Source organism: Salvia hispanica, unplaced genomic scaffold (genome assembly GCF_023119035.1).
Source record: "Salvia hispanica cultivar TCC Black 2014 unplaced genomic scaffold, UniMelb_Shisp_WGS_1.0 HiC_scaffold_189, whole genome shotgun sequence".
Taxonomy (NCBI): domain Eukaryota; kingdom Viridiplantae; phylum Streptophyta; class Magnoliopsida; order Lamiales; family Lamiaceae; genus Salvia; species Salvia hispanica.
In genome coordinates this window covers 11,182-38,268 of record NW_025951903.1, presented here as the reverse complement: position 1 = coordinate 38,268, position 27,087 = coordinate 11,182, and the positions used below count along the sequence as shown (strand labels likewise).

The window sequence follows — 27,087 nt, the reverse complement described above, 5'->3', positions numbered from 1 at the left end:
TTTATACACTTTCTTAGATTTGAGAGACAACTAATGAAATAATATTATTTAATTATAATTAAATTTGCTGATGACAACTTTTCATCTCCTTCACCAGTTCACCTTCACCCGAACACCTACATCACTTTTTCAGCATTATATGCGTAAACAGTGCTAACCGTTGCCATTTTTTATTTTGATAAAAATCAACTTTTTAATGTCTTAAACTTGTAGTACTACTATTTTTATTTCTTGAGTTACTAGTAGTGTTAATTTTCTAAGGAATTAAGGAAATGAAAGTACTATTGAGTACTACATTTATAATTATAATTTAGGATACTATCTAATCAATTTATTTACATCATTTTTCCTTACTACTTTATTTAATATCGTCGACATTTCTTCGATAATAATATTTTAAAAGTAAAACACTTTTTATGATCCTTACATATTCATTTTTCCTTACTACTTAATACGTCAACATTTCCGATAATAATATCTTGCAAGTAAAACACTTTTTATGATCCACACATATTCATTTTTCCTTACTATTTAATATCGTCAACATTTCTCCGATAATAAGTAAGACACTTTTTATGATCCACACATATTCATTTTTCCTTACTTAATATCGTCAACATCTCTCCGATAATAATATCTTATAACTTTATTTACGCCCATGGTTTCAACTCTTGTTTTTGTTTCATAAATAAATTTATATACAAATAATTAAGAAATGAAATTATTTAACTTTAAAAAATAATTATAATTAAAATACAAAAACACTAATCATTCACTGAAAGGACAGTTGCAATATCATATTTCTATACGTAATGTTAACAAAACGCATCTCATAACACATAGTACACTCCGCCTGAACGGTTGTTGAAAGTACTCCTCACCACATGCTAGTTCACGCCTAACACGTGAGTTAACCCTGATAAACCGCTAAATCTAATGGGTTGTGACTTATTCGGTTAGACTTGACGTGCCATTTGCACCTCCGTTAAGTATTAATCAATGACTAACCCGACATTGCCACTCGTAGTTATAATTTGTTTCATTTTTTCGATAAATATGAACATCGTATTGATTGGTATAAACGAGACGAATTTGAAGGAAAAAATATTGAAATATTAGAAAATTTAATTTAGGAAAATTGGGAGAAAAGTTTAAATTAAAGGGTATGAAATGGAAAAAAAGGAATACAGATGAGAAAAATAATGAAATGGAAAAAAAGGAATATAGATGAGAAAAATAAGTAGAGAATTAAAAGTTCAGAGTTAAGGAATATAGCGCCTCTTTTAATTCCAGAGAGAAAAAGATAGGAGAGAGAAAGGGCGCACGTCTATATTTAAACCCTCCTTCCATTTCTCTCCATCTCTCCCACTCTCTCACTCACATTTACTCTCTCCGATATTGGTGAGTACTGTCATTTCTAGAGTGAGAAATTGCTGAAATTGCTCAAATTATGTCCGGAAGAGGAGGCCGATCGGGAGGCGGAGGAGGCGGAGGCTGGGGACGCGGCCGCGTCGGAGGCGGAAGAGGACCATCGGACGCCGGTCGAGGTCCGCAGGCGGCGCGCGGCGGAGCCGGAGGCTACAATGCGCCGCCGCAATCAGTCGCTGCGGCGCCTTCTCAGCCGTCGCGGACGGAGCCGGCGGCGTCGCTATCTCACGAAATGGAGCAAAAGCTCACGCTGAAGGCATCTTCGTCACAGGCGCCTCAGACGCAGGGACCTCCGGCGGCGGCGGCGAATCCTCCGCCGGTTCAGCCGGAATTGCCTCCGGCTTCGTCGAAGGCGGTCAGGTACCCGCCGAGGCCTGGATTCGGAAGCCACGGCCGGAAAGTGGTGGTGAAGGCGAATCACTTTCTGACGGAGATCGGGAACAGAGATCTGCGCCATTACGATGTGAGTTGGAACCTCTTGATTGCAGAATTCTGTTGTTTTTTTATCGTGTATGTTTATTGAGTTTATATGTCGTCGTTGAGTTGTTTCGTATCAACAAAGTTTCAACAGACATTCTTCTGATGTTCATTATTTTTTTAACTGAGTCATATTTTTTTGCGTATTTTTTTGCTTTCACTCTTTAATAACTGCATCGTCTCACATGTGTTTTCACCTTTTGATTGCAGAATTCTAATTATTTTGTCTGGTGTATATTTATTGAGTTTATATGTCCTAGTTGAGTTGTTGCTTATTAACAACGTTTCAACAGACATTCTTATAATGTTAATTGTGTTTTTTCCTGAGTTATGTTTTTTCTGTGTATTTTTTTGCTTTGACTTTTTAATAAACAAATGCATAGTCTCACATCTGCTAGGCCATAATTTTCATGTATATGAATATATTTTCACTATAAGCATGCCAGTTTTACTGTTTTACCGGTTCAATCCGAATTTTCTGAACAGATGTGAGTGCTTGAGTGTACCTAGCATCTTGATTAGTATGTGTATTTGTCAATGATTTCCGCAGGTTTCAATATCACCTGAAGTGACATCTAAGAAGGTGTGTAGAGAGATTTTGAACCAGCTTGTTACAAACTATAAGGACTCGCATCTAGGGAAGAAGATGCTCGCGTATGATGGAAGAAAAAGTTGCTACGCTGCTGGCGAGTTGCCTTTTGAATCAAAAGATTTTGTGGTCGAGCTCAACAGTGGCGATAGTCAGTCGAGGTAAAGTTTAGATATCCATAATATCCTCTCTTTGGTGCTGTCAGTCCTATCTTTGAGTTTATTCCAAATATTGCTTAATCTGCATTTGTTATGTGTGTATGGAGATTGAGTGGCAGCGGTGTTAGATTTTTTAGTTTGGTGGAATGACTCTTTTATATATTTAATTCATATTCATCCTGTTATAAAATTACAGTTAATTTTGGGCTGATACTGTTTTATGTTTTACTTCACTGCATGCTGCCTCTTACTCAGAATGTTTATCATGCATACATGCAGGAGAGAGCGCAAGTTCAAAGTGTCGATCAAATTCGCTGCCAAAGTAGACCTGCATCACCTACAGCAATTCATACGGGGCAGACAACTGGATCTGCCACAAGAAACCCTGCAATTATATGATGTGGTTTTGAGGGAGAATCCTTCTAACAGGTGCCATTTTTTTGATCAAAATAGTGACACACTCTCATATAAGTATTTAGTTGTTTGTGTAAATCAATAATCATGATCTATCCTCTTACTTCAGCTGCGCAGTGGTTGGGAGGTCATTTTTCTCGCCTATGCTGGGTGATATAGGAGAGCTAGGAAATGGTCTAATGTATTGGAAGGGCTTCTATCAAAGCCTTCGCCCTACACAGATGGGCCTGTCTCTCAACATTGGTATGCAGTTCATTCTCATGGGAGTTTTGCACTTGATTTTGTGGTATGTCGTGAACTAATTTTAATTGGCTTTTATATTCTTGAAGATATGTCTGCTAGGGCATTCTTTGAACCTATTTGTGTCTCGGAATATGTCCGAAAACATATCAACAAAGACCTGTCTAGGGGTTTATCTGACCAAGATCGCATAAAGGTACTTGTTACCTTCAGATTTCAGCATCAAATTCATTAGTTTAGATAATGTGCATTTTTTTCAATCATATTAAGTTAATTTTTAATTGTTGTAACTCTAATTTTATTCAACTTTACTTTATCTTATGTCAACGATCTTGTGTGGATAATAACATCATGTTCTCTAGGTCAAAAAAGCTTTAAAGGGTGTACGGGTGGAGACCGAACATCTAGGTCAAATCAGACGCCATAAGATTTCCAGCATCACAACCATGTCCACCCAGCAGTTGATGTGAGCTTTATCTGAACTTTTTTCTAGTGTATTCATACTTGGCTTTTATGGAATGCTTTATTGTAGGTTATTTTGTGTCTAAATAATTCTGATGTTTCTTTAGAATTTGTGCTATTAAGATGCTCAATCTACTAAATTTGTTTGACCCACCTTCACTTATTATACTAACTCAGCACCTATCTGAGGCTGACCTATAATCCTAAATGCTTGTTGTTTTCCTTGTTGTTCTATTGGAAAATTAAATTCACTTTTATCTGACATTGTATACAGGTTTTCCTTGGATGGAATGGAAGCTCAGATATCTGTTGCACAATACTTCATTAAACAGTACAATATTTATCTAGAATATCCATCTTTGCCAGCGATTCAGGCAGGCAGTGACAGTAAACCCATTTATCTTCCAATGGAGGTATTTATTTATTTGTTATTGTGTTCTTATTAATTCTCTTTAAGTTATGTTCTCTATTAAGTACTATTGTTCTTTTTCTTTTACAGCTTTGTAAGATTGTAGAGGGTCAGAGATACTCAAGAAAATTGAATGAAAGACAAGTTACTGCACTATTGAAGGCGACATGCCAACGCCCCAAGGATAGAGAAAGTTCAATCCTCCAGGCATGAATTCACTATGATGACTGCTATATCTATTATTATTTGGTTTCTCCATGTTTCTATAAGCTTGTGAGCGAGCAATAGCTGCAATACTTACAATACTTATCTGCAGATGGTTCGTAAAAATGATTACAACAACGATAAGCTTGTCAATGAACAATTTGGCATTAATGTTAGATCTGAGATGGTATCAATAGATGCACGTGTGTTGCCTCCACCTATGGTATGATACTAATTGATATTTGTTGTCATTTGTCAAATATCAGGACTTTTAATATTTCATTTTATTAAACTTGACAGCTGAAATACCACGAGACTGGTAAAAATAGTCTGGTAACTCCAAGTGTGGGGCAGTGGAACATGATTGACAAGGTAAGTTTCTTTTACGCTTATGTTATTGAGAACAATGTTTAATAATAGTCATTTAACTAAAGCTTTGATATTTCTAGAAAATGGTTAATGGAGGAAGGGTTGATTTCTGGGCTTGCATCAACTTCTCTAGGATGCGTAGTGATCATGCTGGCCAATTTTGTGATGATTTGATTGATATGTGTTGCAGTAAAGGGATGGTATGGTCTTCTTCCTGATTTATTCTGTAGTCGATCTAATTATTAAGTGGCAATTAAACCAGCCCATCATTGTTTCAGGAATTTAATCGAAGACCTCTAGTTCCTGTTCGCAATGCACATGGCCCAATCGAGAAGGGCTTGATTGATCTCGAGACCGAGTTTTCCAAGACTGGAAAACAACTCCAGTTGCTCATTGTCATTTTACCTGAAATGACTGGATCATATGGTTAATCTACCTTGACTTGATTCTGAAGCCTCATACGAAATGTTACTGTGTTGTGTGATTATAACAGTACGATTTCCCTTTTTCTTTGCAGGGACGATAAAACGAGTTTGTGAAACGGAGTTGGGTATTGTCTCACAGTGCTGTCAACCTAAGAATGTATCGAAACCAGGGAAACAATATTTCCAATACTTGGAGAATGTCTCACTTAAGATAAATGCAAAGGTTTGTCTTAAAGTTTATCTATAGATGTTTCATCAATTTACAAAAGACCATCTCCCGACTTAATTCACTGTTTGTTTTGTCTTCTTGCTGCTGTCATTTTGGTAGGCTGGAGGTAGAAACAGTGTGTTGGAGATGGCCGTGAAAGGAAGGTTTCCTTATCTCAGTGATCGACCCACTATTATATTCGGAGCAGATGTTACTCATCCTCAACCAGGAGAGGATTCGAGTCCCTCTATAGCTGCGGTATAGTAACCTCTTACTCTGCCAATCTCATTGCTCTATTAAAACAGGTCATCATTCATACAACTACTTGGCTCATCATTTCATTGTATGCAGGTTGTTGCTTCAACTGACTGGCCCGAAGTAACGAAGTATAGAGCACTCGTTTCTACACAGGCTCACAGGGAAGAAATCATTCAGGATCTGTACAACAAGAGAGAGGATCCTAAAAGGGGAGTCATCCATGGTGGAATGATTAGGTTAGTTTCCCACTCTTTGACCTTTTTCTTATTTATTTCCTTCCCTACTAATGTATTCCCATTTTGCAGAGAGCATTTGGTGGCTTTCTACAAATCCACTAAGCTTAAACCTCACAGGCTCATATTCTACAGGTCTGGTTGATGTTTACCTTCCTTTTACTATCTGGTGTTATTTTCATTATAGTAAACTTATGTTACTGATTCGAAATGGCAGGGATGGGGTGAGTGAAGGACAATTCAGTCAGGTCCTTCTTCATGAAATGGAGGCAATAAGGAAGGTATGCCTTTTGTGCTTTCTTAGATATTCCATCTGAATCATCGTTCATTTTATTTTGTAAATGATGATTTTCAGGCCTGCAACTCTATTGAGGAAAACTACATGCCAAGGGTCACTTTTATCGTCGTGCAAAAGAGGCACCATACACGACTTTTTGCTGCTAATCACAATGATAGGAACAACACTGATAGGAGCGGCAACATTCTTCCTGGTATCAATTATGCTGTCAGATATGTCCTTACAGGTTTAATCACCTTTCATATTCCTCTTTATAACAATGCTTGCTTTCTCTCCTGATTAGGCACCGTGGTCGACTCAAAGATATGCCACCCAACTGAGTTCGATTTCTACCTCTGTAGCCATGCTGGCATCCAGGTTTTAAACTCTTCTGGTGCTGACTTTTTATCCGTTTATGTGTAGCTTTCGTTTTTATTTATTTATTTCATCTGCTGCTTGCTTCCGAGCAGGGTACAAGCCGCCCCACCCACTACCATGTCCTCTATGATGAGAACGCATTCACAGCCGATGGTCTGCAAATGCTGACAAACAGCTTGTGCTATACGTGAGTGTTCTCTTTAAATCACATTGCATACATTTATGCTGCATTTTTCTCTAACGACTCTTCTCATTTTCAGGTATGCCAGATGTACTCGCTCGGTGTCCCTAGGTCAGTACTCATTGTTTTTTCTCTGATCGAGTTCCAACTCTGTCTTTTGTAATCTTTCTTAAATTAACATCTACCTTGTGTTTGCAGTTCCTCCTGCATACTATGCGCATCTTGCAGCTTTCCGTGCTCGGTATTATATTGAAGGCACAGACTTCTCTGACAGTGGATCGACTTCTGATGCTGGTCGGGGTGCTACTCGGGAGAGGAGCAGAGAGGTTGGACCTCTGCCAAAGATCAAAGACAACGTGAAGGATGTGATGTTTTACATCTGATCCTTCTGCAGTTTTTGATGGTAGTATATATTTTGTCTGATGATGCTGCCTTAAACAATTTCAAACAATTTCAGTTTTTGCTTAAACTCTAAACATTGGGCTTTTGATGGATATAATCTCTTTTTGAAGAGGTTGGTTTTTGTGCCTCTCCTGATCTATAGTTTTTAATATATTTTGAAATGTAAAAAGAACAAGAGGGGTTACTTTATGTGAAATTTGTTAATATTCAAGGGAAATGGTTTAGTTGCCTCTTCTGAGTTTGCAGTTTGTTACTATGTGTTCTTTAAATTTGTGAATTTAAGCAGTAGCATGACTGAGATTCAGTAGAATTGACTGCATGACTGCATGACTGACTCAGTCGAATTGATGAATCGGTATATGCAAAATAATTTTTTTTTAAATTGAATTATTATATTTGTGATATGTAGTACTATAATGTATCCCATCATATTTGAGTTTATGACGGTGACAATAAAATTTGTTCAAAAGACAATAAAGTATCCACGGTTTTGATTCTGTCAATGAGCTTTGATTTGAGTAAAATTTTATTTATTGGTATTGAAATTGATATATAGTAGTAGTACTATTATTTTATATTCAGCATCTTTTTCATGCTTTGATTTCATGTTTTAAGAGAGGTTGGTTTTTGAGTGCCTCTGTATTTCCTGCTATATAGAGTAAGGTATTTTGGAATGAAAAAGGCACAATCGGGTTACATTTTCATATGAAAGGAGTAATATTCTACAGGGTTAGTTGCTTTTTCGACTTACCTATTTGTAATATATACGCTCACAAACTATTTTTGTACGGACTTTGCACTTTTTGCACAAAAGAAAAAATCTAGTTGCATGCACGAAGGGATAATTTGATTCTCTATAAAATAAAAAACTAGTCTTGTTCAATTGGTTGGACCTAAATGTGATTTTATTGCAAATCTACTCTACTTTGGTATATTTTTGTTAAAAATTTCTGGAGGGGACGAATGACGACTGACGTGCAAAACGCCAAAACCTAAACCATGATATTAAACATACTCTCTAGTTCCTTGATGAGATCACAAAGTGCAGATTGTAACAAAACGCTTTTATTGTCATCGATCGATCTCTAGATCCTCGAAAACAAACCCAGAGAGAGGTATTCACAGTTAATAGAGACGAGCGAGCTCTGCCAGAATGTGGTGCAGAACTCACGAGGCCTGAAGACTTGCTTTTTGCTTCTTTGAACATTGGATAACAGATAGGAGATGCAGCGCAGTAGTAGCTTCTACATCATGAACATGTCTCATCAGTCAAACACTAGTTTTGACTTTGTTGATTAAGTGCAATTGCACGTTCACCGCACTTTTGGCACGATGGGAAATAGATCTGCTACGCACTACCAAAATTAATTAAATCATGCTAAATTGATAATGAATACAATGTGTTGCTATTTGAACCTAATGATTTTTGTATTTTTTAGGAAATTGAAAGAAATCAATAAATAGGTAGAGGCCGTGAAAGTAGAATATATGATTGACAAGGTAATTTTCTTTTGCCTTATCGATCATATTCCAATAATAATAACTGAAAATTTAATGATAGCAACAGTTAAGTGGTATGTAAACCAACCCATCATCATTGTTTGTAAATTGCTTATGGCCCTAGAGAGAAGGCCTTGATTGATCTCGAGGCAGAGACTTCTTCCAAGACAGGAAAACAACTCCAATTGCTCATTGTCATTTTGCCTGAAATGACTGGATCATTGTCATTATAACAATACAATTTTCTGTTTTCTTTGCAGGGACGATAGAATGTTATTGTCTCACAGTGCTGTCTGCCAAATAATGTATCGAAACCCGGGAAACAATATATGCAATACTTGAAGAATGTCTCCCTTAAAAATTTAAAATATATGAGCAATACTTGAGTGCCTCTGCTTGCTATATAGAGTTTTAAAATATTTTGGAATGTAAATAGCACAACATTTTCATTTCAAAGTTGTTAATATTCATGCGAAATGGTTGCATTGAATTGATGAATCGGCATGTGCAAAAATTGGAATTTTCAAGTGAATAAGTTGAATTGGATGTGATGAAATTGAGATATACACATTTTTATATAGTAATCTTCATTAATTTGACAACATGTGGACACGCCATCAATTTGAGACACAATGCACCACAACATGACATTGAATTAGACGATTTGTATGTTATGTTATGAGATGATTAAAATAATGGAGTATTACATAACTACAGGCTTCTTCAAACGAAAATAGAAACAAAAATTCGTGCCAACATTGACATTTTATGGAGTGAGGTTGAGCTCAATTAAAGATCCGAATGGGCTAAGAAGTTAGTTAATCTCAGCCCATCAATTAATATTGGCCCACAAATTATAGCACTTTTAAAAATTGGGCTAAGAAATTAGTAGTTAATAGCAGAAAATCAATTAACTGGATAAAAGTACCAAATAAATAAAATATTAGATATTTTTTAATTTTCAAACTTGGAGAAATTTTATTTACTTTTTATTTGTCGCATAAAATATTCCTTATTTTTATGGGACGGAGTAAGATATTTATTCTTTCATTTGCATCATTATTAAAATAGATTTTGGGTATAATTCAATTATAATTGAATCCGCGATTACACTAATTTAAAAGTTTGTAACTGCTATATTATTAAGAAATGTATTAATAATTTTTAGAAATTCTCAAAGCCCAAAATAAATAGCCGCAATTGCAATTAGGGTTTTTATGCTTAGCGCAAACTTTATCGGCTTTCTATCGCAAGCGCAAGCTAAGGCAAGGTTGCTATCACCATGGTCGTCGGATATATTTCTCTCATATCGAATCGCACAAAGACACTACATACTCTTTGTCTTATTATCTTCGATTGCTTAATTTTGCTTGATATTGTGCAGAAAGAATAAGAGGATTTCAAAGGGCAAGGATGGAGGCAAGAAGAAAGAGTGAGTTACCACATTCATCTAATTTCAATCGCGTGAATTATTTATTTATTTCTTGATTTCCCTATTAGAAAAATATTTCCTGTTGTTTTAGTGTTAGATTCATTTGCAAAGGAGTGATATAATGAGTATGATTGTTGCCCTATTTTTTTTTATTTTAATGTTTGTCCTTGTAGTCATGATAATGTAAATGTATGTGTATTGATTTTAATCAGACCATTAAAAGTGCATTACTATTTTTCTAGCAATGGGATAATGAGTACTTGCATAATTCTTAAGAGCACTATACCATGATTCAAAATGTTTAGATGGAAAAATAAATTCACATATAATTCCTCAAAGGCTATGTTTTGGGATATGGAATTAGAGGGGTAGACTTGGATGGGAAGCCTTCAATTACAAATCTCCATAAAAATATTTGGATTTGGAATTGAATTGCAATTCCAAATCTTTCATTTCCACAATTTAAATTCCATATCAAAAGTAGAAAATTGTAATTCCAAATAGTTAAAATTACATATTTTCCTTATATATCTACAACACATACTTCACACACTACACACATTTCACACACTACACACATTTCTCTCACAGTACACACACTTTACATACTACACACAATTCACATACTACACAAATTTCACACACACCACGGATTTCCACACAATTCACACACTACACGTACTTCACACACACTATACACATTTTAAGCATATGATTTTTGGATTTTTTTTTCAGTTTTTAGATTTTTTTTAATCCAAACTGAACTGTGTCGAAAAATTTAAATTTACAAAAATTTTAAACTGAACTAAACTGAAAAACTGAACCAAATTTGAAATTTCAGTTTGTGAATAGTGAGTGTGCAATGTGTGTATTTTGTGTAAAATTTGTGTAGTGTGTATTTTGTGTAAATTTTGTGTATTTTCTGAATAGTGTATGTACTATGTAGTGTGTATTTTGTGTATAATGTATCTAGTGTGTGTATATTGTGTACAATGTGTGTATTGTGTATAGTGTGTGCAGGTGTGTGGGTATTTTGTGCATAGTGAGTGCAGTGTTGTGTATTGTGTGTATGGTATGTGCGGTGTGTGTATAGTGTGTTTGTAATGTGTGTAGTGTGTGTATTTTGTGTGCAGTGTGTATTTGGTATATGGTATGCGTGGTATGTGTATAGTGGTGTTTGTAATGTGTGTATAGTGTGTGTAGAATGCGTATTGTGTGTATATTTCCGGTTGTCTCACAGTGCTGTCAACCGAAGAATGTATCGAAACCCGGGAAACAATATATGCAATACTTGGAGAATGTCTCCCTCAAAATAAATGCAAATGTCTGTCTTAAAGTTATCTAAAGATGTTATAATTCACTGTTGTTGTGTCTTGTTGAGGTGGAAACAATGTGTTGGAGATGGCCGTGAAAGGAAAGTTTCCATATCTCAGTGATCGACCCACTATTATACACGTCTCTTTGCTGCTAATCACAATGATAGGAACAACACTACCATGTCCTCTAATCTCTATGATGAGAACGCATTCACAGCCGATGGTCTGCAAATGCTGACAAACAGCTTGTGCTATACGTGAGTGTTCCCTTTAAATCACATTGCATACATTTATGCTGCATTTTTCTCTAACGACTCTTCTCATTTTCAGGTATGCCAGATGTACTCGCTCGGTGTCCCTAGGTCAGTACACACGACGACAAATGGTCGCCAGATATATTTCTCTCATATCGAATCACACGACGACACTACACACTCTTTACCTTATTATCTTCGATTGCTGAATTTTGTTTGATTTGCTGCACAAAGAATAAGAGGATTTCAAAGAGCAAGGATGAAGGCAAGAAGAAAGAGTGAGTTGCCGCATTCATTTAATTTCAACTGCGTGAATCATTTATTTATTTTTTGATTTCCCTCCCTCAAAAATATTTCCGGTTGTTTTGGTGTTGAGTCATTTGCAAAGGAGTGTGATATGATGATTATTTATGATTGTTACACTATTTTTTCATCTTGTCATTGTAGTCATGATAATATATGTGTTTTGATTTTACTCCAGACCATTAAAAGTGCATTAGTACTATTTTGCTAGCAATAATGGTAATGAGCACTTGCCTAATTCTTAAAAGCACTATACCATGATTCAATTGGTTGGACCTAATTGTGATTTTATTGCAAATTGAACTCAGGAGGCTTGCTTTTTGCTTCTTTGAACATTGGATAATAGATAGGAGATGCAGCAGAAGCAGTAGTAGCTTCTACATCAACAACATGTCTCATCAGTCAAACACTAGTTTTGACTTTGTTATTTAAGTGCAATTGCACGTGCGCCGCACTTTTGGCACGAGGGGAAATAAATCTGCTACGCACGACCAAATTTAAATCATGCTAAATTGATAATGAATACAATGTGTTGCTATTTGAACCTAATGATTTTTGTATTTTTCAGGAAATTAGAAGAAATCAATAAATAGGTAGGGGTCGGGTGCGTAGACTATGATTGACAAAGTAATTTTCTTTTGCCTTATCGATCATATTCCACTGTCCCACACTTGGAGTTACAGGTCTCTTTCTTCCATTGTATTCAACTGTCAAGTTTTACGAAATGGATTATTACACAATTGGTTGGTCACAAGCTTATCGTTGTTGTAATAAAATTTAAATTATAAAGACATGGGAGAAACCAAATGATAATAAATATAAAGACATGCATGATTGAATTCTCTCTATCCTTGGGGCGTTGGCATGTCGCCTTCAACTGTGAAGTAGTAACTTGTCTTTCATTCAATTTTCTAGAGAATCTCTGACCATCGATAATCTTACAAAGTTGTTAATGAAGCGAAAGAGAACAACAGTTGCTTATTGTTATATATTTTGCCTTCAAAACAATTCATGATTTTTTTTCTACAACTACAAACCTTTGGCTATCTTGATATCTTTTAATAATCTCTCTGTTTGATTTCTTGTTTTTTGAGAGGTGGTTTTTGCATTTCCTGCTATATAAAGTCTAAGATATTTTGGAATGATAAAAAGCACAATCGGGTTAAATGATTTAAGTAATTTTTTTTATAAAGAAATTAGCTTATATCAATAAATAGGTAGAGAATACCTAAATCATATATTTGGGATTGTGGAAAGGGGAGCACGATGGACGAAGAGCGAAAAAAATATGTGCATGTGATGTGATATTTATGATCATGTTCTTTTTTAATTTTGTTATGAAAAGATGAAAGGAGAAAAGTTTGTTCTTTTATTTGAGTTAAAGGGAATACTTGGGCAGTGGTAGTGATGAAACTAGAAAGTTAAATATCACGGTACTGATCAAATATAAAATAATACTAATAACATTAAAATTTTTAAATTAATAATGTTGGTAACTAATTTCGATGGGTCCCTATAAAACTATAGAAAAATGGACTCAATATCAATATTTTAAAAATTTCTCTCTTATTAAAAAATTATGATATCATTCGTAACTTGTTATAATAATAACAACTGAATTTTTTGATAGATTTTCCATGTATTTACTGTTAAAAAACTTAATAAATAATGTCCATAACAAAATTTCTTCGCTACTTGGCATTATATTCTTGGTGCAGAATAATGCAAAGGTCTGTATTAAAGATGTTGCGTAATTCACTGTTTGTTTTGTCTTGTTGCTACTATCATTTTGGTAGGCTGGAGGTCGAAACAGTGTGTTGGAGATGGCCGTGAAAGGAAAGTTTTTGCCTCCGTTTTAAACTTCTAGTGCCGGAACTTAAAATATCCGTTTTAACGTGTAGCCTTCTATTTTCGTATTTATTTCATCTGTTGCTTTGCCTCCGAGCAGGGTACAAGTCGCCCCACGCACTACCATGTTAATGCCTTCACTTCTGATGGCATACAAGTTCCGACGAACAGCTTGTGCTATACGTGAGTGTTCTCTTTAAATTACTTTGCACACATTTGTGCTGCATTGCTGTGATGTCTCTTCTTGTTTTTCAGGTATGCCCGGTGTCCGTAGGTTGGTGCTCGTTGTTTTTTCTCCGATCGAGTCTAACTCTCTCTTCTGTAATTTTCCTAAGATAACATCTTCCTTGTGTTTGCAGTTCCGCCTGCGCATCTTGCTGCTTTTGGTGCTCGTTACTATATTGAAGGCAGTGATTTCTCTGACAGTGGATCGACTTCTGATGCTGGTCGGGAGGGGAACAAGGAGGTTGCCCCTCTGCCTAAGATCAAAGACTTGTTAAGGATGTGATGTTTTACATCTGAGCCTATGCTTGTTTAATGGTAATATATCTAAATAACATTTTGGCCTTTTGATGGATATAATCTCTCTTTTTTATTGATAGTATCTTGTTTTGAGTCCCTCTGCTTGCTATATAGAGTTTCAAAATATTTTGGAATGTAAATAGCACATAGGGGTTACATTTTGATACCAAAGTTGTTTTTGTTTTTTATTTTTTTTATATCAAAGTTGTTAATATTCATGCGAAATGGTTGCATTGAATTGATGAATCGGTATGTGCAAAAATTGAAATTTTCAAATTGAATGATTAGATTAGTGAATGAGTAGCAAGCTTTGGTCTGAGTAAAATTGTGGAGTACTTGTATTGGATATGATGAAATTGAGATATACACATTTTTATATAGTAATCTTCATTAATTTGACAACATGTGACACATATGTGGTCACGTCATCAATTTGAGACACAATGCACCACAGCATTACATTGAATTAGACGATTTGTATGATAGATAATGAGATAATTTGAATAATGGAGTATGAATTTCTTGATCGATTTTTAAAACCAAATTTATCGAATTATCACAGAGCCCTTGCTTCTTGAAATGAAAATAGAAACAAAAATTAAGATCCGAATGGGGTAAGAAATTAGTTAATCTAAGCCCATCAATTAATATTGGCCCACAAATTATAGCATTTTTTAAATTGGGCTAAGAAATTAGTTAATATCAGACAATCAATAAATTGGATAAAAGTACCAAACAAATAAAATATTGGATATTTTTATAGTACAAAGTTCGAGAAATTTTATTTACTTTTTATTTGTAGCATAAAATATTTTTATTTTTATGAGACGAAATAAGATATTTATTCTTTCATTTGCGTCATTATTGAAACTAGTATCACACCCGTGCGATGCACGACCAATTTTATTTTCATCACACTTATTTTATACGTTGAAATAATTTTATGAAATGATAAAATGAGGGTACGAAATCTAAAATCGTAGATATAAAAAATAAAAAACATTATAAAAGATATAAAATCAAAAAACGTTAAAAAAAATTATACACAAATATATTGATGGTGAATTTGGCCAACAAAATACATGCATATTGCTATTAATATTATGATAGATTAAATTACTAAATTTTTATTTGTATTATGAATACTCAACATTGACATATCAATACATTAATAGAATTTAAAATCAGTGAAAGATATAAAAAGTGTATTGGTGTATAATTTTGAGTACGACAAAAATGTGCTAATGCAACTAATGATTATGTACATATTTTTAAAAAATTAAGGCGTGCAAAGATGATAAAATTAGTGTTGACAATAGCGACAATATAAAAATAAAATAATCAATTACATAGGCAAAGCATAAATAAATCAAGCATTAAAAAAAGTGAACTCAATAAAATTTAATAATAATTTATAAATTCTGGAAAACTTCTTTGTAAACAACATTAACAGTAGAATCACAGGTACCATCACCATCTTCATTACAAACTAAAACCTTCAATCCTTCACGACTTGTAACTCTTGACACAACAACATATATACAATTGTCCATGGCTAAAAACAGATCTTTTTAAAAATAAGCCAACATGAGCAAGCGATTGACCTTGACTTTTGTTAATTGTCATGGCATAAGACACGGCCAAGGGGAATTGGCGTCGTTGAAATTTGAATGGCAACCTTGGATCAGACGGCGTTAATGACATCCTAGGAATCAACACCTTATGCCCAACATTATGACCGCTCAATATTTTTCCCTCCAACACATGATCACCTAAACGTGTAATGATCAACCGCGTACCATTACACAATCCATTAGCATGGTCTATGTTTCTAAGTAACATTACGGGAGTGCCAACCTTCAATAATAACTCATGATTAGGTGCACCAGAACACTTTAAATTATTCAAAAATTCAACTGAATGAATCTGAGCAAAAGCATTTGAAGTTGTATCAGAATTTGATATGCTATCTGAGCTCAAATAAACACGACCCTCTGAATCATCCAAGGAAATCATGAATTCATTAACCATGTCAACAACATCTAAAGTCGGTGCAAGTATAGCTCGATCATGCAAGTAAGAGCTCAATTCACCATGGTTCATATATGAAGGATATGTGCTTGCCACAATGGATTTTATAGCATCCCCATCATCTCTCAATACAATATCAACAGGAAGATCAATATTGACGTGACCATTATTAGGACCCCCCAAAACCCCATCTCCAATGGATGCTATCCACTTAGAAAATTCGTCTAATTTGGATGCTTCTTCACCAGATTGAACACCCAAAAGTCGCATATTTTTAGTTAACTTTAAAACCTTACAGTCCTTCCAAAGATATGAAGAATTAATAGTAGCATTCACAACATCTTGGCGGCTGCCCTTAGGAACAACTGGTAATATCTGTCTAAAATCACCGCCAAACACTACAGTTTTCCCACCAAATGGCGTTTCCAAACTCAAGTCATTGCACACGCGCATGATGTCACGCAAACTCCTATCAACGGCTTCAATACAATGTCTGTGAATCATAGGTGCTTCATCCCATATGATAAGCTTTGCCCTGACGATCAACTCCGCAAGTGCACTTCCTTGTTTTATATTGCAAGTAGAATCTTCGTTTGGATTGATAGGAATTTTAAATCGAGAATGGGCTGTTCTCCCACCAGGTAATAAGAGGGAAGCTATTCCACTGGAGGCCACATTCAAAACAATTCCCCCCTTCGAACGAATTCCAGCAGACAATGATTTCCATATGAAAGTTTTTCCAGTCCCACCATATCCATAAACAAAAAACATTCTTCCATGATCTGAATTTACATCTGCCATTATGGAATCATATATATGCCGTTGTTCATCTGTAAATTTTGAGAGGAAGTTTAAATGATCTCTTGCTAAAGCTTTTCGATCGTAACATAATTCATCATTGATCAATCTATTGTGAGAAGTTTGAAAATATTCCGTAGTTGGATATGGCATACAATCAAACTCACGCAAACTTCTCCCAACATTCACTAACAACTTCTCAATCTCAACCAAAGTCAAATTTTGGAGTTCATCATCTTTCAACAATAAATCTACAATCACAGAAGAAAGACATAAGATGATGAAAAAAATATTTATAACATGCATATATATATATAATAACCAATATCAATAAAATATACACAATTATACTAAATTTACCTGCATGTTGTAACAACATCCGTTGTTTGTACAGAATATCTTCAGACAAAAATTTCCAACAACTATTCCAAACAACGTCTGCTCGAGCGATAGATTCTGATGCTAGTAAACTCACAAAAAGCAACCTCAAAGAATGTGCAGATGCCCAAACAGAAGCTTTAATAATCCCATCAATGTATTCTTTATCATCATCTAACAACCCCAATGCATAGCAAGCATCTCAAAATGTGTCATAAAGAATACCATTAACACGTCTAATGTCTTCATAGCATGTTGCTCCACGAACAATATTTAATAAGCATCTTAAGTAATACATATCACCAGAACCTGGAGGAACATAAATTAATCTCCCAATACAAAATCTCTGTTTCCTAATATGCCAATTACCATTCCTCCACACAAACTTTGTTGGAAATTCAGCATATGTGAGATCTCTACCATCAATATAAGTGTTATTCGCTTCCATCCAACCTAAAAACTTGCTTTGATGAACTGTTTCTCGACTCAAAACACGATCCAATGGTTCAGATTCATCAAAAATCACATTTTGTTCATTTGGAAGATGAAAACTTAATCTTTCAACGGCAGGATCTTTGTATTGAATATCAAAACCAAATATTCTCCAAGTAGCTTCACATGATGATATGTACCTACAATCATAATACAAACTGACTTCGTCTACATTTTTTTCCACACCATCCCGATCAGATTGGAAAAAAGACGCTGTCACACGATCATAACCTTTATTTATGTATTTAAATAAATACTTAATTGATCGTGATTGATTGCACCATTCAACATTGATATGCCCACCATATTTCATCAGTAGAGCACGATTGTGTGGAATGACAAATCTATTATCTAATGACACACCACCCTTGAAAACAACATGGCCATTGTCTCTACGCCTATAAATGGGATATCCATCCTCATCAAACATAGTTGCATCAACATATTTCTTTGGGAAATATTTTGTACATCGTCCATTAGCCATGCACGGAGATGATTGTCGAGCAACACCACACGGCCCATGCATCATCAAATCTACCACATTTTCATGATATAAACGGTCATCCTGTGGATCTGGGATTTCAGCCGAAATAATTTGATCAATATAATCAGCATCCACTTGTTTGTTTCTTTGGCTTAAAAAAAAAGCAGAATATGTGCATGAGGCAACCCCCGCTTTTGAAATTCCACCGTGTAGACAACTGTAAGCAAAAGAGTCAATCCAACATAAGTATTTAGTATAAGTTATTCAATCTAATATTGATAAAAAAAAAACTAATACAACTTAGCATACCTGCTTTTACATCTCCAAAAATTTTCTCCTTTCTGAGATCCTTAATCAAATGATCCAATTTAACTTTAAAAACCCGACAAACAATATCAGGTCGATCATCTGATTTCAAGCCTCTAGATTCTAGATATCGAACAATTTCTGGCCATTTTGGATTACAAGTAAAAGTAATGAATAAGTTAGGATACCCAACCCATCTACATATAGCCATTGCATGTTGATAATTTTGGATCATATATCTTGCACCACCAACAAAACTCGAAGGCAAAATAATTCTTTTCCCACGTCTCGACCCATCAGCCTCACCTCTTAATACTGCATCCTCCAAACCTTTATACATCTCAGCGCGCAGTTTTTTTTGTTGCGTTCGAACAAACCGTAAACGGCCTGCCTCAATCATTGTATATGCATCAACAACAAATTGTTGGAATAAACGTCGAGAGTACAATATAGCAGAGCACTCATCAACTCTTTCATGCAATCTATATGCAAAAAATTCTTTTGGACTAATCCTACACCTCCGTTTTGAAGAACCACACAAATTTGAAAATCCAATATCTTCTCGATAACCATCCTCACCATATGGAAATAAAAGTGGATATTGTAGAGCAAGATAAGATGGATGTAGTTCTGTAATGCGCTGAAGTTGTCCAGATTGCGACTCAATAATTATATCTCGATCACCCAAAGCTTCATCAAAATCTCCAACAATAAGTGCGGCAACCTCAGACACGGAAGGTAGGTTATAAGTCCGACCATCTCTACTTCTCTTTCCAAGTAACTTTAAATTTACATTTTTTTTATTTTCTTCAACAATTTTTTGTCTGGCCATTCGAAACGTTTTTACCAATACATTATAGTCATCCAACATTTTTTGTATGTCCACGACTATTTCAGAGTGAAGATTATGCACAGCACTGTTGCCCCTTAAATATAAAAAATAAATATTAAACTAAAACATAGTAATAATATGTAATCTAATGTGAAAGCATATAAACCACATACCTTACTGATTGTAATCTATGATTAACCTCATTCTCAGTATCATAGATGTATAATTGAGTAAATTTTGGTTGACAACCTTGTAGCGGCAATAAACTACCAATCAGATGGAAATTTTGGCCATGCAAACGAAATGTAGGAGGTGAACGACCCGTGTACAGACTATTATCAATCTTTCCTCCCATCGAGGTAAATCCAAACATAGAATTGTATGATCGAATGTTTTTCAAATAGTGGTCACTTTTCAAATCTTTAGAGAACATTAAGTTATGCAAAACTTCAGGAGGAGGAAGCATCTTAGGAATTTGGATATTCCCATTTGCACAACAAACTGAATATTTCGGTTGAATTGGTTTAGAAGGTTTGCCCAATCGTTCTTCATACCAAAATAATGCACCACAATATGAGCATGTAAAAGAAGCATCACCAATATCACAATATTCTGCAAACAATGTCCAATTTAAAAAAAATTACAAAAACAAATATAATTAAATATCATGTATAATCGCCACATTATAAGAATTGTAAATATTTATTAGTGGCAAGAATTATTATGACATAAATAAAGATGATAAGGACACAAAATTCCTATTTAGTGCAACCTTAATTTTTGTAAACCAATATCTGCACTAAACATTTAACCTATCGTGTTATTATTGATCTATACCATAATTCAAAATCACAAATATATATCCAATACCACTAAATAAATAAATTAAATAATGCAAATATAATTGATAAATTAGATAACGACTTTTAGTAAAATATGGTAGAATAGTAATAGCTAAGGCACACCAGCCAAAGGTATATGCCAAACCACCTAAATAGTACTCGATATATAACCGATGAAAATTGCTATGTGAAACTTACCTGAACTGTAATGTGCCATCTCCTTTTGAACACAACTATTAAGTTTATTACTCCAATAACTTTGTCCACAAAATCTCCAAACAATGCTAAATATTTTTGACAACTAAGAATATGTATATATAGATAAAAAATAGTCCACGGCAATAAATGTAATATCTCTTACACAATCAAAGTTAAATAAGAAAAATTTTAAAATAGAAACACCCAACGGCTATGATGTTCAACCAACGGCTATGGTGTTTCAATTTCTTCATTCATGGTTTAGTTTTTTTAACATTTTACATTGAAAATCATTTTATAAACATTAATTGATTTAAAATAAATTTCATACTAATCATTTTGCAACACTTCAAGAAAGATTTAAAATTTTTACTTAAATATTTGTATATTTAATAAAATATATATTTTCTACTAAATATTTTATATTAATTCAAATCATAGTCGAAATCATGCTACGATTCAACATAAAATTTCTATATCACTTCTTTGTTATTGCTAAACATAATACAATAAATAACAAAACTAATTTTTAATTAAATTCACTTAAATTCAAATTTTTTACCACCATTTTGAATATTTATAATTTGTGAGTTAACTTTTTAATATTTAAGAGTGTTGTGTAATGTTTATAAAATGTTACAAAATATTCTATTCAATTTGCTTTTGTAACTGCCCACTTAAATTGACAAACAATTGTCACATTAATCGTATAAATTTGGCAGTTTCAAGTCTTAAATATGGGGAAATAATTAAATTACCAACAATTGTCTTAAAAATAATACTCCCTCCGTCTCGGATAATTCGGGTCATTTTGACCGGGCACGGGTTTTAAGAATTGTAATGAAAAGTGGGTTGAAAAAGTTAGTGGAATGTAGATGCTACCTTTATATATTAGTTTTAGTTTTATAATAAAATGTGAGTACGAATGAAATGTTATAAATATGTATGGACCTTGTATTTAGGATTTACTATTAATGATGTTATGGCATTTCATAATTTATGACGTTACTATAAATTATGAGCCTCTTCACAAATCTGTATACAGTAATTTATAGTGTTAATATAATATATGAGTCTTTAATATGAGTATTCCAATTATTATTAATAAAATTTTAAAACGTGGCGGTTACAATATCAACGGTAATAATAATAAATGTGCAAGCCATTTTATGTACTTAGCTTACTCCAATAAAATCTGTGTATTCTCCATAGGGTCATGGTTCCAGTCTTACATTTGTTTTGCTAGAAATATAAATTAAAATTTATGTTGGAATTTTACATAAATTAAAGTTTCATTGCCCATTTTCTAACTATATTTTGAATCGTGAACTCAGACTATATTGAAGGACAACTACTTTTTCGAGCTATTTTTAATAACCAAAATCTAATATAATCTCAGCATTATTCGAAAGCTATCCCAAAAATGACTAAGGTATTAGTCTATCATCATTTTGTTACAGAGATAAACTAAAATAAGCTACTTTTATAATTTTCTAATATCAAGTCCAAGGTAGTGTTCTCATAAAAAGAATGAACTTTTCTTGTTTCACTTTAATAGATTCGCAATTTTTTCTCTAAAGGTTGGTTGTTCTTAATTTTAGAGGATTTTTGTCATTTTGGTGGTATTCTCAATTCGTAATACTACCGGCTGACTAATAACTAATAATTGTTACATCCAATAAAAATTATATCAAAGTAATACAATGGCGATAAACAAAATTAAAACCTCAAAAGTTATATTATTGCATTCCCAAAATAACAAAACATTAAATATTATTACAATCCTCTCCACCCATAAGAAAAAAATCCGTCGGAGTTATTCCTTTTCTTGCTTAATGGCCACTTTTTTAATCTTATTCTCCTCTCCACTTTCAGTCGTCTCTCCTAAAAACTCGAGGTCCAAACATCTCTTTGTTGACCTTTCAGAGTTATATTATTGCATTCCCAAAATAACAAAACATTAAATATTATTACAATCCTCTCCACCCATAAGAAAAAAATCCGTCGGAGTTATTCCTTTTCTTGCTTAATGGCCACTTTTTTAATCTTATTCTCCTCTCCACTTTCAGTCGTCTCTCCTAAAAACTCGAGGTCCAAACATCTCTTTGTTGACCTTTCAGTGGGATGTGTAGTGATAGTTTCCTTGGGAAGAGATGATGAGCTTGAAAGAACAATTTCCGGTCCATTGGTCTGCGGAAAAAATATGCAAAAAACATTTTAAAATAGTAACCATATTAATAATGGTCTTCATGTAATTAAATCGTTACCTCCCCAACATCGGATCCAATCAAAGTAGCAGTGGACTTCAATCCCAATTGTGTAGGAATATATTTCTCAACGATATGCGGCAGATTGCAAACTTTATTTACTGTATATGGATGATTATTCGAATACGCAAAATCATTCCTCAGTTGGACTCTGAAAAGCACACTCTGACCCAAGAGCTTGTCCTCAATTTCAGTAGGAAGACAATCAGCATCGCTGGCCTGAAAATAATAATAAAATTAGCATAAATGACGTCTTTGCCAAATAAAATGATATCATAACAAACATACCTCATCAGGTCCAACGTCGATGTCGCCAACTCTTTTTCCTAACAGTAGCACACTCTCTCTATCCCACAATAGCAGAGAAGCATTACCACTATTGTCAACAACATTCACAACAAACCTGAACCTATAAATAGAAAACCTACAATGATTAAACATTCAAGCAACTGAAAGAGATATTACTGTCATAACAACCGTACCTCGGCAAGGCAATTCGTTCAGTACTATCACAAAATCCACAGTTGAACATATTCTCCACCTTAGTCACCTTTTTTACGCATGTTTTACACGCCATGTAGAACCACGCTCCGTAGTGGCATTCTACAGTTTCTATCTTGCCAAAAATCCAATGCGACCCTTCCTGTGGAACATAAATGCAATTATATGAAATGATATGTGGTGATATTATTTGTATTGAAAGAAAAATGGACGTAGTTAAAGAGATCAAAATTTATTCGAAACAAATTACCTACAATAGAATTTAAAAAAAAAGTAAAATTACCTCAAGCTTGTGAACATCCTCAATAGATTTCACCTCCAAACCATCGAATTCATTAGAGACCTCAACCGAAGGGAAAGGTACAGTTGTTTCATGGCATGGGAAAAAATCGTCACCGGAAATCCTAAAACGATATTGATGAGTAGATTAGATGCCATATATTTCAATTAACATGAAAAGTAAAGCAAAAAGCCGTAAAATTAAAAAGAAAAAATACCTCTCTTTGAATTTGGTAACTTCGTCTATATCATAGTTGATGCAAACTCTAGATGCATTAAAATACGTACTAACACGAATTTCACCTACAATTAAAAATATAAACAAATCAAATATTGCGAAAAAAAACTTTAAAAAATGAAGGAAAGAAGTATCACCTCGAAACATAGTAGGTTTACATAGTTGGACAATAATGATAGGTACTTGTCCTACGACATTTTCCAATTTGCTTGAGATATGAGTCAACAATATCACCCCAGAGTGTACAACAAATGGTGGTATGTCTGTAAGCAACATAGTAGAAAATGAATTTCAATAGAAAATAAAAACAAATTGATATTTCAACACTCACTGCGAATCAGCAATCACACTCTCGATGAGGCGAGAATTAGGTTGCCTAATGACCTTGCCTTGGTCGATAACCACACCAATTATGTCTAAAAAAATAGAAGTAGAGACAATGGTAATACAAATACAAATAGTAATAATAATAACAATAATAACAATATAATTGCTAAAGTAATACTCAAAAAATACCAATGAGAGGCTCTTCGTCCATTTTTGTGATCTGCTTGATGAGATCAAACGTCTTAAACGAATACATAAATCTTGGAAATTTGGAGTCGTCAACTTCAGATATTCGTGTTTTAGAGCACATAGCTATTACAAATGCATGATCCGTAATAGGAGTACGTACTCGATTTCTTCGTGCAAAAAAATAGCAGATATTAACAACTGAACCTTCCTTAATATGGTCTTGAAACTTATTTTGTAAATAATGGGGCAGTGTGCCTTGAATTCTAGTGCCCTGCGTGGAAAAATAAACAGTTAATGGTTTAGATAAATAGCTTAAAAACTGTAATAAGGTAAGAAGCGACACTCGTACCATCCTGTCATGGAAAATACATTCCAACGAAATTACATTTGATTTGTCTCCAGGTTTAAGGAATTCATAAACACGCACACACCGTACTCGAATCACTGACGATGAATTCCAAGGTTTAAGATCGTTGAGGAAGGTAAATTCCATGGTTTCAACAACTAAAATAAAATAAGACAATGAAGAAGTGATTATAATCTTGCACATGCTACATATTTATAGTGTAGATTCACAAATAACAAAGAATGGGAGTTACTTTTATGCAATTAATTATAATATTGCAATTTATTAGTAGTTAAAATTTTGAATTCAAAATTGAATTCCAATGGTTACTCATAATTTATTAGTGGCTCAAATTTTGAATTCAAAATTGAACTCCAATGATTACTCATAATGCAATAGTTTTATGAACAACTAAATATTGTAATCATATACTAATAATGTAATTGATTAGGTGTACAGCGGTTTCATCATTCTATCCACTATGTGCATTAATTTTCCCAATTCACATACGGCAGTTTCTCACGCATTTAGAACATTCAAATAAAAAATTAATTTTCATTAGTATAATGTATTAAATACACACATGACTATCAGCCTTTGAAATTATATTAAACTTTATTCCAATTTGTAATGTATAATATGGAATAAAATAGTTTTAAACTTAGGAAATTAAAATATTTTTTATATTGTTAGCCTATAAATGAAATGAGAAAATATAACCGAAATATTAATAAAAAGCTTTTTTATATTGGAAGCTTATATTTTTATATTGTTAGCCTATAATACACACATGACTATCAGCCTTTGAAATTATATTAAACTTTATTCCAATTTGTAATGTATAATATGGAATAAAATAGTTTTAAACTTAGGAAATTAAAATATTTTTTATATTGTTAGCCTATAAATGAAATGAGAAAATATAACCGAAATATTAATAAAAAGCTTTTTTATATTGGAAGCTTATATTTTTATATTGTTAGCCTATAAATGAAATGAGAAAATATATAATGATTTCATCCTTTGAAATTATATTAAACTTTATTCCAATTTGTAATGTATAATATGGAATAAAATAGTTTTAAACTTAGGAAATTAAAATATTTTTTATATTGTTAGCCTACAAATGAAATGAGAAAATATAACTGAAATATTAATAAAAAGCTTTTTTATATTGGAAGCTTATATTTTTATATTGTTAGCCTATAAATGAAATGAGAGAATATATAATGATTTCATGGGGTTTATAATGTGAATGCAAATATCCAACTTTACACCCTACATTTGTTAATATTTAAATTTGTACCCAAAATTCATAAAAATTCAAAAGAAGGCCAAAACTCGCCTTTTATATATGTATAGATAGATTTTGGGTATAATTCAGTTATCGAATCCACGATTACACTAATTAAAAAGTTTGTAACCGCCACGTTATTAAGAATTGTATTAATAATTTTTAGAAATTCTCAAAACCCAAAATAAATAGCCCCAATTGCAATTAGGGTTTTTATGCTTAGCACAGTCTTTATCGGCTTTCTATCGCAAGCGCAAGCTAAGGCAAGGTTGTTATCACCATGGTCACCGGATATATTTCTCTCCTATGGAATCCACAACGACACTACACACTCTTTATCTTATTATCTTCGATTGCTTAATTTTGTTTGATATGGTGCAAAAAGAATAAGAGGATTTCAAAGGGAATGATGGAGGCAAGAAGAAAGAGTGAGTTACCACATTCATTTAATTTTAAATGCGTGATTTATTTATTTATTTCTTTGATTTCCCTACTAAGAAAATATTTCCTGTTATTTTAGTGTTAGATTCATTCGCAAAGGAGTGATATGATGATTATGATTGTTACCCTGTTTTTTATTTTAATGTTTGTCCTTGTAGTCATGATAATGTATGTGTATTGATTTTACTCAGACCATTAAAAGTGTATTACTCCTCCGTCCAAATTTAGGAGTCTCATTTGAGTTCGACACGAGTTTTAAGAAATGTAAAGAAAAGTGAGTGAAAAGAGATAGTGGAATGTTTATGACTCTTAATATAATGGCATTTTTTGTATGTTTAGGATTTTGCTTTGTATTATTTATATGAAAGTAATGGCATTTGAGTGTAAATTTCATCAACAATGAGGTTAAATTTTATGTCCAAATATGGTAAATTCTAAATGGAACTCTTAAACGGGGACGGACAAAAATGACAAAATAGGACTCTTAAACTGGGACAGAGGGTGTACTTATGTATTTATGAAATGTTGAAATGTGTTTTCCATTTAAATACATAGTT

At 33.5% G+C, this 27,087-nt stretch overlaps 2 protein-coding genes and 1 pseudogene across 2 annotated transcripts; 1 reads left to right on the top strand and 2 right to left on the bottom strand.

Moving 5' to 3' along the window:
• Window positions 1-1,302: 1,302 nt before the first annotated feature.
• On the top strand, window positions 1,303-7,342 carry LOC125198683 (protein argonaute MEL1). Its single transcript, XM_048096992.1, has 22 exons — window positions 1,303-1,891; window positions 2,456-2,655; window positions 2,932-3,081; window positions 3,176-3,309; window positions 3,396-3,502; window positions 3,669-3,772; window positions 4,043-4,181; window positions 4,268-4,384; window positions 4,494-4,604; window positions 4,682-4,753; window positions 4,831-4,950; window positions 5,029-5,176; window positions 5,268-5,398; window positions 5,504-5,641; window positions 5,735-5,877; window positions 5,947-6,009; window positions 6,092-6,155; window positions 6,230-6,365; window positions 6,456-6,529; window positions 6,622-6,716; window positions 6,790-6,821; window positions 6,909-7,342. The coding sequence occupies exons 1-22, from the start codon at window positions 1,451-1,453 to the stop codon at window positions 7,091-7,093; spliced, it is 2,904 nt and encodes a 967-aa protein (XP_047952949.1). The 5' UTR covers window positions 1,303-1,450; the 3' UTR covers window positions 7,094-7,342.
• Window positions 7,343-15,699: 8,357 nt separating this feature from the next.
• Window positions 15,700-20,227, bottom strand: LOC125198685 (annotated as a pseudogene).
• A 2,431-nt stretch (window positions 20,228-22,658) lies between these two features.
• On the bottom strand, window positions 22,659-24,942 carry LOC125198684. The gene is made up of 11 exons (XM_048096993.1): window positions 24,835-24,942; window positions 24,654-24,720; window positions 24,450-24,542; window positions 24,265-24,349; window positions 24,117-24,196; window positions 23,914-23,998; window positions 23,700-23,820; window positions 23,398-23,558; window positions 23,204-23,324; window positions 22,916-23,134; window positions 22,659-22,838 (listed from the first exon to the last, which is right to left on the bottom strand). The coding sequence occupies exons 1-11, from the start codon at window positions 24,940-24,942 to the stop codon at window positions 22,659-22,661; spliced, it is 1,320 nt and encodes a 439-aa protein (XP_047952950.1).
• Between the last annotated feature and the right edge of the window lie 2,145 nt (window positions 24,943-27,087).

Excerpts from the sequence above, each read along its gene's own strand:
- LOC125198683 (XM_048096992.1), top strand. The coding sequence starts at position 1,451 with ATGTCCGGAAGAGGAGGCCGATCGGGAGGCGGAGGAGGCGGAGGCTGG. Across the intron at positions 1,892-2,455 it reads GAGATCTGCGCCATTACGAT|GTTTCAATATCACCTGAAGT; the intron begins GTGAGTTGGAAC and ends TGATTTCCGCAG. Across the intron at positions 6,822-6,908 it reads TACTCGCTCGGTGTCCCTAG|TTCCTCCTGCATACTATGCG; the intron begins GTCAGTACTCAT and ends TTGTGTTTGCAG.
- LOC125198684 (XM_048096993.1), bottom strand. The coding sequence starts at position 24,942 with ATGGAATTTACCTTCCTCAACGATCTTAAACCTTGGAATTCATCGTCA. Across the intron at positions 24,721-24,834 it reads AACCTGGAGACAAATCAAAT|GGCACTAGAATTCAAGGCAC; the intron begins GTAATTTCGTTG and ends TTTTCCACGCAG. Across the intron at positions 23,135-23,203 it reads TCGACGTTGGACCTGATGAG|GCCAGCGATGCTGATTGTCT; the intron begins GTATGTTTGTTA and ends TATTATTTTCAG.